Genomic DNA, 14,977 nt, shown 5'->3' with positions numbered 1-14,977 from the left:
CAAGCTACACAACCATAACATATCCAGAGACCTAGGTCAGACCCAAACAAGCTCCATGATTACCAGGTCAATCTTGGTTACACTGTTTGTTTGTTTGTTTTGTTTTAAGACCCCGTCTTGCTATGTATCCTTGGATAGCTTGGAGCTCAGCATATAGACTAGGCTAGCCTCAAACTTGCTGGGATCATCTTGCTTGTGCCTTTAGAGTTCTGACATTACAGGTGTACTCTGTCATGTTCTTTTGTCTCATCTTTTTGTTTCTGCATAACTTGAGGCACATGAGCTGGCATATAATGCGTACTCAGTAAACTCTTGTTCAAAAAATGGACAAATGGATGGGGTTGTCTAAGCGACTAGCCACACTCACATAACAGCCTGAGCAACTTATCGGAACAAAGTTTTTCCTTTTGCCTCAGACTCTATTTTGGCTTTATTCTGAACTGTCATTCAGTAAATTCTAATAGCATTATCTTTATTTTTAAATTTTGATTTATGTGTAGTTTGAGTTTTGTTTTGAAAAAAGTTTATAGCCTGGGTCATTGTGTAGTACAGAATGCACTCTAATTCAAGATACTTTCCTTGCCTTAGCCTTCCAAGTGTCATGATTATAGGCTGCTCTTGGCAATTAAAATGGAGGAAGTTGGTTATATAGTTGCTGGAAAGGTACAAAAGTGACATGAAGTGAGTGCAGAGATGAATTCAGGAAGCTGTGTGCACCTTCCTAGACTGTAGAAAGAGGAAAAGATGGGTGCTGGTGGGCACTAGACACTCAAAGGGCCTTCTGGTCCTGAGGCTTCATTCTTTTATTAATTGTTATCTTGAGACACTCTTTCTATGTAATCCAGTCTATCCTCAAACTGTGACAGTCCTCCTGCCTCGGCCCCCTGAGTATTGGCAGTACAGTCATCTGCCAGCATATCCACGTTATGGGGCAGGTGGAGATGCTCTGGATGCCAAAGCTGGCCCGTGGCAGCCAAAAGAACCTGGCAAGTAGAACCAACTGATACTCAAGAGGGTGATGAGAGAAACAGGAACAACAGGAAAGACATCCGCTCTCCTCCTTCTGCCAGGGTCCATTTGTCTAGTGTGAGTGATCCTTTAGCAAGGAGTCTAAACAGTGTCATTTGAGGAGTTCAAGCCCAGCATCTTTTGCATCATTTGGCAGAGATAAGGCAGCTCTACCTGCAGATAAGAAGTAATTGCTTAATAAACATGATTACATCATGCCTAGGGACACTAATTCTGAATCATCCATTCTCCCAGGGTGCATTCCTCATGTTCCAGCTCAAGACCAAGAACATACTTATCAAGGTTGTCTTCATGTTGAATGTGTGTCTTTGGCTCCACAATGTCCCTAGAGGAAGAAATAGCCCAGAGGTAGGGCTCCTCTTTTGGATTTACAGTCTCCCTGTATGCTTGCCATTTTATCAGGGGCCAGGAAAGGTTTGTTAGGTGTCAAATCCAGTACTTCAATCATGCTAGGTATGTGATCTTCCACTGGGCTATACTCTTACCCCTCTTTAATGTCTTCTAAATACCTTTATGCCTTCAAGATTGGGGGGGGGCAGGCTGGAGAGATGGCTCAGTGGTTAAAAGCCGTAGCTTAGCTTTTAGATTCCAGAGGATCTAAGTTCAACTCCCAGCACCCACATGGCAGCTCCCAACTGTCTGCAATTCTAGTTCCAGGGAACCTGACACCTTCACAGACATACATGCAGGCAAAATACCAATGCACATGAATGCAAATTTAAAAAAAATTTTATGCTTGGTGGTGGTGTCACATGCCTGTAATCTCAGCACTAAGGGAGGCAGAGGCAGGCGGGTTTCTGTGAGTTCAAGGCTAGCCTCATCTACAAAGGGAGTCCAGGACACCAAGGCTACACATAGAAGCTCTGTCTTGAAAAAAACCAAAATTTAAAAAAAGAAAAAGAAGAAAAAAATTAAATAAATTTAAAAAGATCTGGGCATAAAACCGTCTGGCATGTCAAGTGCTTGAGTCATCTTGATGCCCTTCATTTTCTTTGTGAGAACAGAGAAAATTTTTTTATTTATTATTATGTATATATTATTTATATAAGCGCTTCATCTGCATGTTCATCTGCACACCAGGAGAGGGCACTGGATGCTATTATAGATGTTTGTGAGCCACCATGTGCTTACTCAAGGGTCTCTAAAGAGAAGACAGTGCTTTTAACCACTGAGTTATCTCTCTAGCCCTAGAGGTTCATTAAGAAACAGTTTTATTGTATATTGGAAGAGGTGTTCAGTGGGGGGGGGGTGCTTAGAAAAGGTAACTACAGTCAAATGTTGATGCAGGTCTTGGGTTTTGTTGGTTGGTTGACTGGTTTTGGTTAGTTAGAGACAGGATCCTTACTCTATAGTTCAGTATGGCCTGGAACTCTGTGTAGCCCAGGTTGGCCTTTAATGCTTTGAAATCGTCACGCCTCGATCTTCCAAGTGTTAAATTATGAGTGTGAGTTACTATGCATTGCTTGCAGGGGGGTGTTGTTGTTGTTGTTTTCTTTTGATGTAGGGTATTGCTATGTAGCCCAAGTTGACTTCAAACTCGCAGCCCTGCCTTTGACTTCTGATTGCTAGATACACACCTTGGCTAGGCAATCTCCCTTCTGTACGTGGTGGTGTACTTCCTTGACAACAGTGCTTGTGCTGTCGATAGAATGAGCTCGGGTATTCCAGGCCGGCCCAGGCAGTATTAGAAGACCTCGCCACAAAAACCAAACTAAAACAAAACAAAACCCACACAAATCTAATAGACCCCTCTAAGCGGAATTAAGTATATCACGGAATGTATGACCCCACTGAAGGCAGGGCACCTTCGGACACCAACACACACAGGTCTGGCTAGGGACTAAGATTAGTTAGAAGGCCTTGCCTGTCCCCACTGGTTGCCTCCTTCAACTCAGCCAGAAAGCGAGCAGCGGTGAAAGAGTTGATGCGAGCAGAGAACCGCCGGGCCCAAGGGGGCGCCCTTCTACTTCGGGGAGCGGAAGGGCAGTGGTGCCCTCTAGCGACTGCGCTTCTAGGAGTGGAAGGTTCCAGAGCGTCCGTTGCACAGCAGTGGGACGGGGAAGCCCCTTCCTAGCAAGGCCTCGTCCTAGGTACCCTGAATCGAAGATCCGAACCCCATTGTCACCCTCTGCCCTATCCCTGCCCTTCTCAGGCTCCTGGGACCTAGACTGAGCAGCAACATGCAGCCCTCGGGTCTTGAGGGTCCCCGCGCGCTCGGCCTGCGGCCTCTGGGGAACTGGCTGTTGTTGCTGGAGGTGCTTCTCCTAGTTCCGTCTCTGTGGGTAACCTGCACCCAGACCACTTCGAACTCCTCCAGCGTTTCGACCACCCCAGGCACTTCCAATGCCTCCACCATGCCAGGCACAACCAGTGACCCTCACCTTCGAGAGCAAGCACGGGCCCTGATGCGCGACTTCCCGGTTGTAGACGGGTGTGTATATGCGGGTGTGGGGTAAAGTGGGGTAAAGCTAAGCTAAACTATGAGGAGGCCCCCTTCGCACCCTCCCTTCGTGTGCTTTCCCTTCGGTCATCTGTGGGTGTCCACTCCTCCTTTAGCCGCCTTGCCTATGGAACTGCTTTCCATTTGGCCACAAGGGTCTCCGTATTTGTGAGACAGCGGGGCCTGGTGATGGGGGGTGCGGGGGAAGGCAAGGTCCAGGCTGATACGCCTCTCCTGGAGTCTGTGTTCTCACACTGACCACAACATCTCCAGCCATAACGACCTGCCTCTGCTCCTGAGAGATCTTTTCCAGAACAAGCTGCAGGATGTGAATCTACACAATTTCACCCGTGGCCAGACCAGCCTGGATAGGCTCAGAGACGGCCTTGTAGGTGCCCAGGTAACAGCGGGGCCAGAGTGATGGGAATGTTGGGACCACAGAAAGCTGAGTAGGCCAGGTTCGCAATAACTAAGTATGTGGTGCATACAGTACAACGTCATGCAAAGACGAGGACTCATACCGGCTTGGAAGGCTAACCCAAATGAGCTGCAGAGATGGTCAGGTTCATTGGAAACACATAGAAAACAGTTAGAAAACCGCTGGTGAGTGTGGAGATTGCTGGAAGCACAAAGCATATGATAGCGTTGCCTGGGACATTAACACAGGATCATGGACCAACAAGCAGCTATGAGTCACTCATCCACAGCTTGTTCACTGGCTGCCAAGTTTAATAATCATAAGGGTACTGTGAGGTGCCAGTGACTCAAATAGGTGCTGAGGCAGACACAGCGGGCCTGGGGGTTTGGATACAGTACTGGCCTCACTGTGGACCTCTGTACCTAACCCTAGTTCTGGTCAGCCTATATCCCGTGCCAAACCCAGGACAGGGATGCTGTGCGTTTAGCCCTGGAGCAGATTGATCTCATTCGACGCATGTGTGCTGCTTACCCTGAGCTGGAGCTTGTGACCTCAGCTGAAGGTGAGCTGGGAAAGAGCCTGGGGTTGACCCCAGTGTTCCTCCTCTTGGGATACAGTCATTTGACTCGCCAATCTTTTCTAGGTCTGAATACCACTCAGAAGCTGGCGTGCCTCATTGGTGTTGAGGGCGGCCACTCGCTGGATACCAGCCTTGCTGTGTTGCGCAGTTTCTACGAGCTAGGAGTGCGCTACCTGACACTCACCCTCACCTGCAGCACGCCATGGTGAGCACAGTGCCTGGCTGGGGTGCCATGGCAGACAGTGCGGTGAGGAAATGACCCTCTGTGGCGTGGACCTGACAAAAGAAATGAAAACAGTGATCCACTTGGGGGAGGGCTGGACTCCTGGCAAGTCCCTCACTTGCAGGAAGTAGCTGGGCCTGGTCCTCATCTGTCCTAGATGTAGGATAGAAAAAAGAGAGTCCCCAGTCACTAATAGCCATGCCGTAGCCATTAAGATTTGCTCTCTCATCTGTCTTGCAGGGCAGAGAGTGCCACGAAATTCAGACACCATTTCTACACCAACATCAGTGGGTTGACAAGCTTTGGTGAGGTGAGAACTGGACCCTTGCACGTCCCCTCCCCTCCCCTGTATGTTTCCTACAGATACTTGAACACATCCTCCCTCTCTCCCAAATCCAATTGTGCCCACAGAAAGTAGTAGAAGAAATGAACCGCCTGGGCATGATGATAGACTTGTCCCATGCCTCAGACGCCTTAGTGAAGCGGACCCTGGAGGTATCCCGAGCTCCTGTCATCTTCTCCCACTCAGCAGCTAGAGCTGTGTGTGACAATCTGCTGAATGTTCCTGATGACATTCTGCAGCTTCTGGTGAGTAGAGTAGCCACCTGGGGCCCTCAAGCTGAGTGAGGACTAAGTCCACTGCCATCTAGAGCATCAGCTCTGACCCCTTTAGCAAATCTCCAAAAATATTTACTTACTTATAATTCATAACAGAAGCAAGATTACAGTCGTGAAGTAGCAATGAAAATAATTCATGGAGCTGGGCAGTGGTGGTGCATGCCTTTGATCCTAGCACTCGGGAGGCAGAGGCAGTCCAGGACAGCCAGTGGTACACAGAGAAATCCTGTCTCAGAAACATAATAATTTTATGGTTGGGGATCACCATACATGAAGAACTGTATTGAAGGGTTATAGCATTAGGAAGGTCAAGAACCACCAGTATAGAAGGTCAGAGTTTCTCTGTTTAGCTCTAGCTGTGCTGGAACTCTATCTATAGATGAGGATGGCTTCAAACTCACAGAGCTCTGCCTGCATCTGCCTCTTACGCACTGGGATTAAAGGTGCGTGCCAATACACTCAGTTTACCTAGAGGGTCTTAAAGCTAGACATGCTTGTAATCCTACCACTTGAGAGACTGAGGCAAGAGGATCTTGACTTTGAAGCTAGCCTGGGCTATATGGCAAGATCTTGTCTCAAAAAATCTAAAAGGGTAGTAAAGAGGAAGATTCTTGTTTGTTTGTTTGTTTGTTTGTTTGAAATTGGACATCTTACATAAATAGGCTTGACCTGGATCTAGTGACATTTCTGTTTCAGCCTCCCAAGGGCTGAGCTTAGAAAAACGTTCCACTGTGTCTGGGAGACTTTTTTTCTTTCTGGTTTTTCGAGACAGGGTTTCTCTGTGTAGCCCTGTCTGTCCAGGCCTGGGCCTTGCCTGGACATCACCACATCACCAGTTGTAGTCCAGGTTGGCTTTGAACTCAAAGAGATCTCTCTGAGTTCTGGGATTAAAGGCGTGTGCCACCAGGCACTGGGAGGAGGTTCTTGGCCCTGAGTATCAGGGGGGTTAACCCTCCTTCATCTCTGAAAAATTCACACTAAGTAAGTCAGTTTCTTCCAGGGACCACCCCCCTCCCTAAACCCAAGAGAAAAGGTTCTTCCAGCCCCTGCTAGATTGCTGTCCTGCCAGGGTTCCCACAGCAAGGGTAGAGCAGTCACAGTCCAGAGGGCCTGGACTGACTGCCCCTTCGTCTCTCCCTGTAGAAAAAGAACGGTGGCATTGTGATGGTGACCCTGTCCATGGGGGTGCTACAGTGCAGTCTGTTTGCTAATGTGTCCACTGTGGCAGGTAAACCCCACCCCCCACTCTTAAAATTAAAAAAAGATAGTGCTTATGGATATTTTCTCTGCATGTATGTCTGTGTTTCATGTGTATCCCTGGTGCCCCATGGAGATCTGGAGGCCAAAAGAGCGAGTCAGCTCCTTTGGAACTGGGGTTACAAGTAGTTGTGAGACATTGTGTAGGTGCTGGGAATAAAACCTGGGTCCTCTGCAAGGGCAGCCAGTGCTCTTAACCACTGAGCCAGCTCTATAACTACCACCCCACTCCCCAGGCTCACACACACCTCACCTCCTTCCAGAGTTTCAAGGTGAACTGTGGCCACCAGGGCTCTAGGACAGCTCTGACAGTCTAGCACATGCTGGGCAATGGCAGACCTTCCAGGGACTGTAAACTCAGATCATCACAGCCACCCGGATTTGAGACCAGGCAGTACTGCTGGCCTTGATACCCCTGAGTGCCATTTTGGCTCTCAATCCTCGAACCACTATCATTTTCCAAACCTCTAGACAGGACAGGCAGAGCCCCCACAAGGTCCTTAAGGGGCCTGGAGGAGGGAAAGGTCTAATCTAGCCTTATCCTCGTTGTTGCCATATTCAGACTCATAAATGTCCAGGAGGACTGCAGAGGCAACTGCCATGGCCTGGAGGGCAGGGTAACTGGCCAGGAGTGAACTTCCTCAGATTGGAGATGCTCTCAAGTGCTAATTTCTCCTGCCAACCTCTTCTTTCTAGATCATTTTGACCACATCAGGACAGTCATCGGCTCTGAGTTCATTGGGATTGGTGGGAACTATGATGGGTCCGGAAGGTGAGTGTTTCCCCTGGGCTTATTTTGGGCTGGGGTGCAGCAGCAAATTTCTCAGCCTTAGTTCCCTATCCGAAAGTCTGACCATCCTTCAGGCGATCTTCCAGCCAGGTCTCTTCACCCCACTCACAAGCTAAAGGAATCCCTTTCATGTACCACTCCCTAGCCCAGAAGATCTGTTGTTAGCCACAAAAACTCAGTCTTTTCTAAAGTTGTATTCACAGCTCTAAAGAACCTGGCCCTCAGTTTTAGTTACATATACTTGGGGCTGGTGGAGCGGCAGCCTTAGGCCAGGATTAGGGCCAAGTTCTCATGGTGGGTATCTGCACAGGTTCCCTCAGGGGCTGGAGGATGTGTCTACGTACCCAGTGCTCATAGAGGAGCTGCTGAGACGGGGCTGGAGTGAACAGGAGCTGCAAGGTGTCCTTCGAGGGAACCTGCTGAGGGTCCTCAGACAAGTGGAAAAGGTACACCGGTTATAGGGAAAGGATAACACATTAGTCAAGCCTCTGAAAGAACAGAACAAAGAGAGAATTTATGGCTTGGCTTACAGGCAATGGTCCATGGCTGTCTCCTGATGGGAAGGTCAAGAATGGAGCAGTAGTTCAGTCAGAAAGACTGAGTGTCTCAGCCATCTCAGTCTAGTGCTGAGGTCCTAGAAAATTCCTGGAGAGCTGTTGGTCTCTCAGTAGCCATTGGAGTCCCAAAGAAGTAGGTTCAAATACTAGGGAAAGAATGCCTCAGCTAGATGAGCTTTCCAGCTAGTGTGAGGGCAAGCAGGCAAAAAGCAAATGCTTCCTTCTTCCATGTTCTTTCGTATGGGCGGCCACCAGAAGGTGGCCGAGGTTTACCATGGCTCTTTCACCTTCAAATCAAGAAAATAGCTTGGTGTGGTGGCTCATGCCTTTAAACCCAGCATTTGGGAGGCAAAGGTAGGAGGATTTCTGTGAGTTACACCAGCCTCATCTACAAAGTGGGTTTCAGGACAGCCAGGGCTGTTACACAAAGAAACTCTGTTTCGGAAAAACAAAAACAAAAAGCAAGCAAGCAAACAAAAATCTTAAGGCTGGAGGGATAGCTCAGTATTTGGAAGCACAGGCTGCCCTTCCAGAGGACAGCCTCACACAGGCAAAACAACCAATTCGAATAAAATAAAATTAAAATAAAAAGTCATTAAAATTTTTTTAAACCCAGACAGTGGTGGATCCACCTTTAATCCCAACACTCCGGAGGCAGAGGCAGGCAGATCTCTTGAGTTCCAGGAACAGGGCAAGTTCCAGGAACAGAGTGAGCTCCCAGATAGCCAGGATTACACAGAGAAACTATCTGAGAGAGACAGAGACAGAGAGAGAAGAAGAGGAGATGAGGAGAGGGAGAGGGGGGAGGGGAGCGGGGAAGGGGAGGGGAGGGAGAATCTCTCACAGGCATGCCCAGTTGATTACAGGTGTAGTCAAGCTAACAATTAAGTTTGGCTATCACAGGTGGGTAGTTCACTGATGGGCACATTCCAGGTGATGGTTGTTGGGGTGTCCTATTTCCTCCCCCAGGTGAGAGAGGAAAGCAGTGAGCAGAGCCCGGTGGAGGTCAAGTTCCCAGACAGGCAGTTGAGCAGTACCTGCCACTCCCACCTCATACCTCAGGCTCAGGACAAACAGCAGGACACGCACCTGAAGGTGACCAAGCGGCCAACTAATCAGGTCCTCCGGAGGGCCTCAAACTCACCCCCATGCCCCATTCCAGGCCTCATGGCTGCTGTCACCTCCCTAGCCCTCATCCTTTCGCTTTGGTGATCTGGCCACAGTGTGACAAAATCCACAAAGTTCCCCTCCTCATTGCCCAACCAAGCTTATATTGAGAATAAATACTTAAAACATTTCACCAAGTATTCCTGTCCTTCCTTCTTTGTTGCTGGGACCAGCTCTTGGTGAGGATTCTTGCAGCCTTGGTCCTCCAGAAGGGCAGAGGCAGCCCACCAGATACTTACACTGAAAACTGGAGCCCCTAGAACAGCATGACCAAGGATCACTGTGACAGTGACCTTCTTCCCAGTGAAAGGCTATATTTGTTGTTTGTTTTAGGGCTTTGTTTATTTTGTTTTGGAGATCTAGTCTATATTGTCCTAGCTGGCCTAGAACTCTTGGGTTCAATGATCCTCCTACCTCTTCCATTCAAGGACTACAATTTGAAGCATGTGTTATCATGCCTAGCTTTCTGGCTTTCCTTCCTCCATATAAAAATGAGTTTGGCAGCACTCAGGAGACAGAAGCAGACGTCTCTCTAACTTTGAGGTTTGAGGCCAGCCTGGTCTATAGAGAATTGTAGGCCAGCCAGGCCTGCATAGTGAAACTCTCTCAAATGAAAGAATAAATAATACCGGTCCTGATCTAGATACGCTGACGCCAGCCTCTGATTTTACAGGCAAGATCATCTAAAAAGTCAAGACCAGACCTGTCTATATACCGAGTTCCAGGGCAACTAGGGATACGCATAGTAAGATCCTTTCTCAAAAACAACAGAGCTGGGCGTGGTGGCATACCCCTTTAATCTCAGCACTCGGGGAGGCAGAGATAATTGGATCTCTGTGAATTGGAAACCTGCCTGGTCTACAAAGCAAGTCCAGGACAGCCAAGCCTAGAGAGAGAAACCCTGTCTCAAAAAAAAAAAAAAAAAAAACCCACAAAAAACAAAAACAAACAAAAAATAACAAAAACCTAACAGGGCTACAGAGATGGCTCAGAGGTTAAGAGCATTGCCTGCTCTTCCAGAGGTCCTGAGTTCAATTCCCAGCAACCACATGGTCCTCACCATCATCTATAGTGAGATACGGTGCCCTCTTCTGGCTTGCAGTTGCACATGCAGACAGAACGGTATATACATAATAGATAAATCTTTAAAAAAAAAACAAAAACAAGAAACTTCTTCGAAATGATAGGAAAACAGTTATGATCTGAATACAGAGACACTGGACATAAAAAGCAGAAAATTGAAATTAGTAACTTTTATGCATTAATATCAAATACTACCAAAACAGTGAGAAAACAGGCCAACAACCAGGGAGACATTTTAAACACAATTGACAGAAACCTTATATCTGGAGTTAAACAATCTGATATGAAAATCAGCGAAGCTCTAAATATGTAGAAGCAGAAGGATCAAAAGTTTGAGGCCAGCCTGGGCTACTTAGCAAGACCCTGTCTCAAAAACAAGCAGGCTGGAGAAATGGCTCATTGGTTAAGAGCACTTGCTGCTTTTGCAGAGGACATGGGTTTGGTTCCCAGCACACATGCTGGCTTATTAACTGTCCTTAATTCTAAATCCAGTGGCTCTTAAACCCTCTTCTGCTTTCCTCAGGCACTAAACACGGTCACAGTACAGACACACATGGAGGGAAAACATTCATGCACACATAAATAAATATTTTTGCTTTGTTTTGTTTTTTAAACAGGACTCACTATATAGCTCTGGCTGGACTGGCAGGGCTCTAGACCAGGATGGCCTCAGACTCATAGAGATGCACTTGCCTTTGCCTCCCAAGTGCTGGAATTAACCAGCCTCGCTAATAACTTTTTAAAAACAGCCAAATGTGCTGCCACTTGCCTTTGATTCCAGGACTCAGGAGGTAGAGGAAGGTAGATCTTGCTGATAGTGCTGAACAGTAGCAGATAATAAAAGTTAAAATTCTTGGGGCCTGGAGAGATGGCTCAGAGGTTAAAAGCACTGGCTGTTCTTACAGGGGTCCCGAGTTTAATTCCCAGCAACCATGTGGTGGCTCATAACCATCTATAATGAAATCCTTTGCCCTCTTCTGGCCTCTGAAAGAACAGCCAGTGCTTTTAACCTCTGAGCCATCTCTCTAGCCCAAATACAGAATATTAAGAATATTGTAAAGAGATTTTAATAAGAACTTAACCCAAAAAAAGGAAATCAAAATTTCTGTAATCATATAAAAAGGTATTAGCCAGGAGGGAACTTCAAGATGAAACTTCTAAATTGCTGGGTTGCTGGGGGTGTATCTCAGTGGTAGAGCATAGCCTAAGCAGGATGAGGCCCTACTGCTCAGGCCCCAACACCAAAAAAACAAACTCAGTGTCTTAGTTACTGTTCTGTTGCTGTGAAGAGACACTGTGACCAATGCAACTCTTACAAAACAAAACATTTAACTGGGAACTTTTTTACAGCTCTACAGGGTTAGTCCGTCAGCATTAAGGTAGGAAGCAAACAGTCATAGCTGGAGCAGTAGCTGAGAACTTTACATCCTCATCTGCAGGCAACAGGCAGAGAAAGAGACCAGGCCTGATATGGGCTTTTTTTCTTTTCTGTTCTTTTTTTTTTTTTTTTTTCCTAAACAGGGTTTCTCTATGAAGCCTTGGCTGTCCTGGAATCATTTCAGAAATCCGCCTGTCTCTGCCTCTCTGAGTGCTGGGATTAGAGGCATGCACCACTGCACCCAGCTTGATATGGGCTTTTTAAACCTCAAAACCCATCCCCAGTGACACACCTCTGTTGGGGGTTGGTCTGGTGCTATATGAATACAAATGCTAAATTTCTGTGCCCTGAGATTTGGTTGCAATCTGGACATGGCATTTTCATGTACACCAAACCATGTTGTATAAATTTTGTTCCCCAGTTATCTCTACTTGGTTAATAAAAAAGGCTGGACCGTTTGTAACTGGGCAGAAGAGAGATAGGTGGGGCTTCATTTCCCGGGCTTGGGGTCTCAGGTAGGGATCTTGAGGCCAGAGGGGAAAAGGGAAGGAAGAAGAAGATGGAGAGAAAGGATGTGGCCTGATGAAGCAGTGTGAAGAATCGGTGAGAACAATCCAGACAGGGCCAATATTGGCAAGTTACTTGGGGCTTGTGGCTGGGAAGTAGCCAGTCTAGCTTAAAGTATGTAGTATAAATTGTTCCTGCCCAGTTATTGTACTTAAAGATTGTTGAATAAATCAATAAGTCTCTGTCTCAATTATTTGGGAGCTAGCCAGGTTAGAAAAACCTGCCAAATTAGTACATTTCCTACAATACACCTCCTCTTACAAAGCCATACCTCCTAATTCTTCTCAAACAGGTCCACTCGCTAGTGAATGATGAGCCTATATGGAGGCTATTCTCATTCACACCACACACTCGGTTTTGCAGCTTCCTTTTTCAGCTGCCTAACCCACTTTTAGCTGCAGAGAGCCTTTCCTTTCTTAATAAACTTCTACTAAACAAACAAACGCTCATAATGAAGATGCCCAGGATCCAATACATTAAAACCTTTTATGTTAGGCCAGGTGGCAGCACACAACTTTTATCCCAGCACTCGGGAGGAAGATGCAGGCAGAACTCTGAGTTCAAGGCCAGCCTGGTCTACAGAGAGAATTCCAGGGCTATGCAGAGAAACCCCGTCTCCAAAAAAAAACAAAACAAAACAAATCACCAGCACAACAACAATAACAACAAAAACCTTTTATATCTATGTTTGTTGGTTTTAACATAAATTAACCGACTTATTGCAGGGTAGGGATGTCTCAAACAGTTCGTTTCTGCTGGGTCTTTTGATTCCTTCTGTCTTCTGGTCAAATTTGTAACAGCAGGAGTGGTGGTTTAGGTCCAGGACCTGCCAGGCACTGTTTTCATGTGGGAACTGTAGTGCCAGTTGCCACGGGTTGGTCTTTTCACAGAAGGAGCTAGTGTGCTTGGCATGCTAGCCAGTTTTGATTTTCATCACCATTTTCAAGAAGGAGGCATCACAGTGAGTCCTCTATTTCCTGAAGATCCATGGTTTAGCCACGTTACCACTGCTGAAACATAAGCCTGAGCCTGGAACATCCATGGCTTTTTATTTTGCAATCGAATCATTGCGCTAAACCATTCCACACTTGGTTATATAATTTTCAGGTTTTCCCTATAGCAGATTTTTTATTGACGTGAATTGTATGTAATATAAAGTTAACTATTTAAAATTAAAGATGGGTCCGGTGGCGCACACCTGTAATCCCAGCACTCCAGGGAGGCAGAGGCAGGCAGATCTCTGTGAGTTCGAGGCCAGCCTGGCCTACAAAACAAGTCCAGGACAGCCAAGGCTACACAGAGAAACCTCGTCTCGAAAAAAAACGAAAGCGAACAAACAAAAATAAAACAAAACAAAAGGCAAATTCAGAGCTGGGGAGACTTAAAATGTATAGCTGGATCAGAGAGTTTTAGGTTCAGGAAGAGACAATCTCTCAAAAAAATAAAGGTGGATTAGGATCTTGTCTGGGGAACGGGCCACAGGTGCCATGTTCTGTCATGGAGATGATAAAAGAGGCCCCTGAAACAGCTCAAGATGGTTGAGGAAGACAAGGCTTGCAAGCAGAAGTAAAAGGAGAATGGAAGCAATTCAGGTGCTAACAGCCAAGGCTTTGGGGAAGGGCCTTGGCCCCAGGTGAAATTATCTGGCAAAAAGTAAGCAGTTCCTTATTACCAGAGCTGATGGCCAACATCAGCTAGTTAAACATCTGGATCCCCGCTGTACTGTAATCTTTTGCCACCCATAGCTATACCTACCTCTAGGTATTTAATCACAGCACAAAGGAAAGTGAAGATGGCTGGCTAACAAGCCCCAGGGTTCTCTGTCGGACCTCCCTATTACTGCGATTACAAGTGTCTAGGTTTATTTGGTTTTTAATGTGCATGTGTGTGTTTGCCTGCTGAGTTCATGTGTACCACATGTGTGCCGGAGTCCACAGACGCCAGAGGAGGGTATCCATCCCGTGGAACTGGAGTAGCAGACAGCTGTGAGCCACCATGTGGTGCTGGGAACAGAAATCAGATTCTCTGCAAAAGCAGTAAGTACTCTTAACTGCAGAGTGGAGCCATCTCTCCAGCCCCCTAAATTTTTGTTTTTTTCTGTTTTTTATAGACTGTGGAAGTTAAGCTCAGGTCCATATGTTTGCAAGGTGTATTTGTTGATTTCCTTTGTGCTGGGCTTAAATCCCCGACAGTTTAAGGAAAGAGGGGTTTCCTTTGGTTCTCAGTTCCAGGGTCCTGTCCGTTGTGGCAGGACAGTCATAGGAGCAGGAGCCTGTGACAGCTGGCCACCTCGCATCTACAGTCAGGAAACAGCAAACAAAGGAAAGCTGGTATTCAACTTGCTTTCTTCTTACACAGTCCAGGACCGAAGCCCGCAGAATGGCACCACCCACAATTAATGTGGGTCTTTTCACTGCAGTTGTCCTAAAGTGGTCAGTTCCTCACAGCATGACTAGAGGCTATCCTAATGTAGATGATCTCTCACACTGTGTCCAGAGGCTTGCTTCCTAAGTGATTCACATCACTTATGCGATTAAACATCCCTAAAGGCATGCACCTTACAGCTGAGCTACCTCTGCAGCCCCCAGTAGCTTTTGGTCCAGTCACAGATCATAAGTCTATCACTTCTAATCAGCTCCATAATATTTTAGTCACCATAAAATGAAACCTACTGGGGCTGGAGAGATGGATCAGAAGTTAGGAGCACTGGCTGCTCTTCCAGAGGTTCTGAGTTCAATTCCCAGCAACCACATGGTGGCTCACAACCATCTATAATGGGATCCGATGCCCTCTTCTGGCATGCGGGTGTACATGCAGATAGAGCACTTGTATACATAAAATACCTAAATAAATAAATAAACAATTTAAAA

General features: G+C 46.7%; 1 protein-coding gene across 1 annotated transcript; it reads left to right on the top strand.

Annotated features, from left to right (window-relative positions):
- The first annotated feature begins 3,041 nt into the window (after positions 1-3,041).
- Positions 3,042-9,184, top strand: Dpep3 (dipeptidase 3). Its single transcript, XM_055621326.1, has 10 exons — positions 3,042-3,460; positions 3,743-3,869; positions 4,320-4,449; positions 4,531-4,672; positions 4,931-5,000; positions 5,102-5,278; positions 6,452-6,536; positions 7,262-7,337; positions 7,666-7,801; positions 8,882-9,184. Exons 1-10 carry the CDS (start codon positions 3,210-3,212, stop codon positions 9,122-9,124), a joined length of 1,437 nt encoding a protein of 478 aa, XP_055477301.1. The 5' UTR covers positions 3,042-3,209; the 3' UTR covers positions 9,125-9,184.
- Positions 9,185-14,977: the final 5,793 nt, after the last annotated feature.

Source organism: Psammomys obesus, unplaced genomic scaffold (genome assembly GCF_907164565.1).
Source record: "Psammomys obesus unplaced genomic scaffold, mPsaObe1.curated_primary_1811, whole genome shotgun sequence".
NCBI lineage: Eukaryota > Metazoa > Chordata > Mammalia > Rodentia > Muridae > Psammomys > Psammomys obesus.
The sequence above is the reverse complement of the archived record's forward strand: the minus strand, read 5'-3'. Positions and strand labels throughout refer to the sequence as shown.

Excerpts from the sequence above, each read along its gene's own strand:
- Dpep3 (XM_055621326.1), top strand. The coding sequence starts at position 3,210 with ATGCAGCCCTCGGGTCTTGAGGGTCCCCGCGCGCTCGGCCTGCGGCCT. Across the intron at positions 3,461-3,742 it reads GACTTCCCGGTTGTAGACGG|CCATAACGACCTGCCTCTGC; the intron begins GTGTGTATATGC and ends CAACATCTCCAG. Across the intron at positions 7,338-7,665 it reads AACTATGATGGGTCCGGAAG|GTTCCCTCAGGGGCTGGAGG; the intron begins GTGAGTGTTTCC and ends GTATCTGCACAG.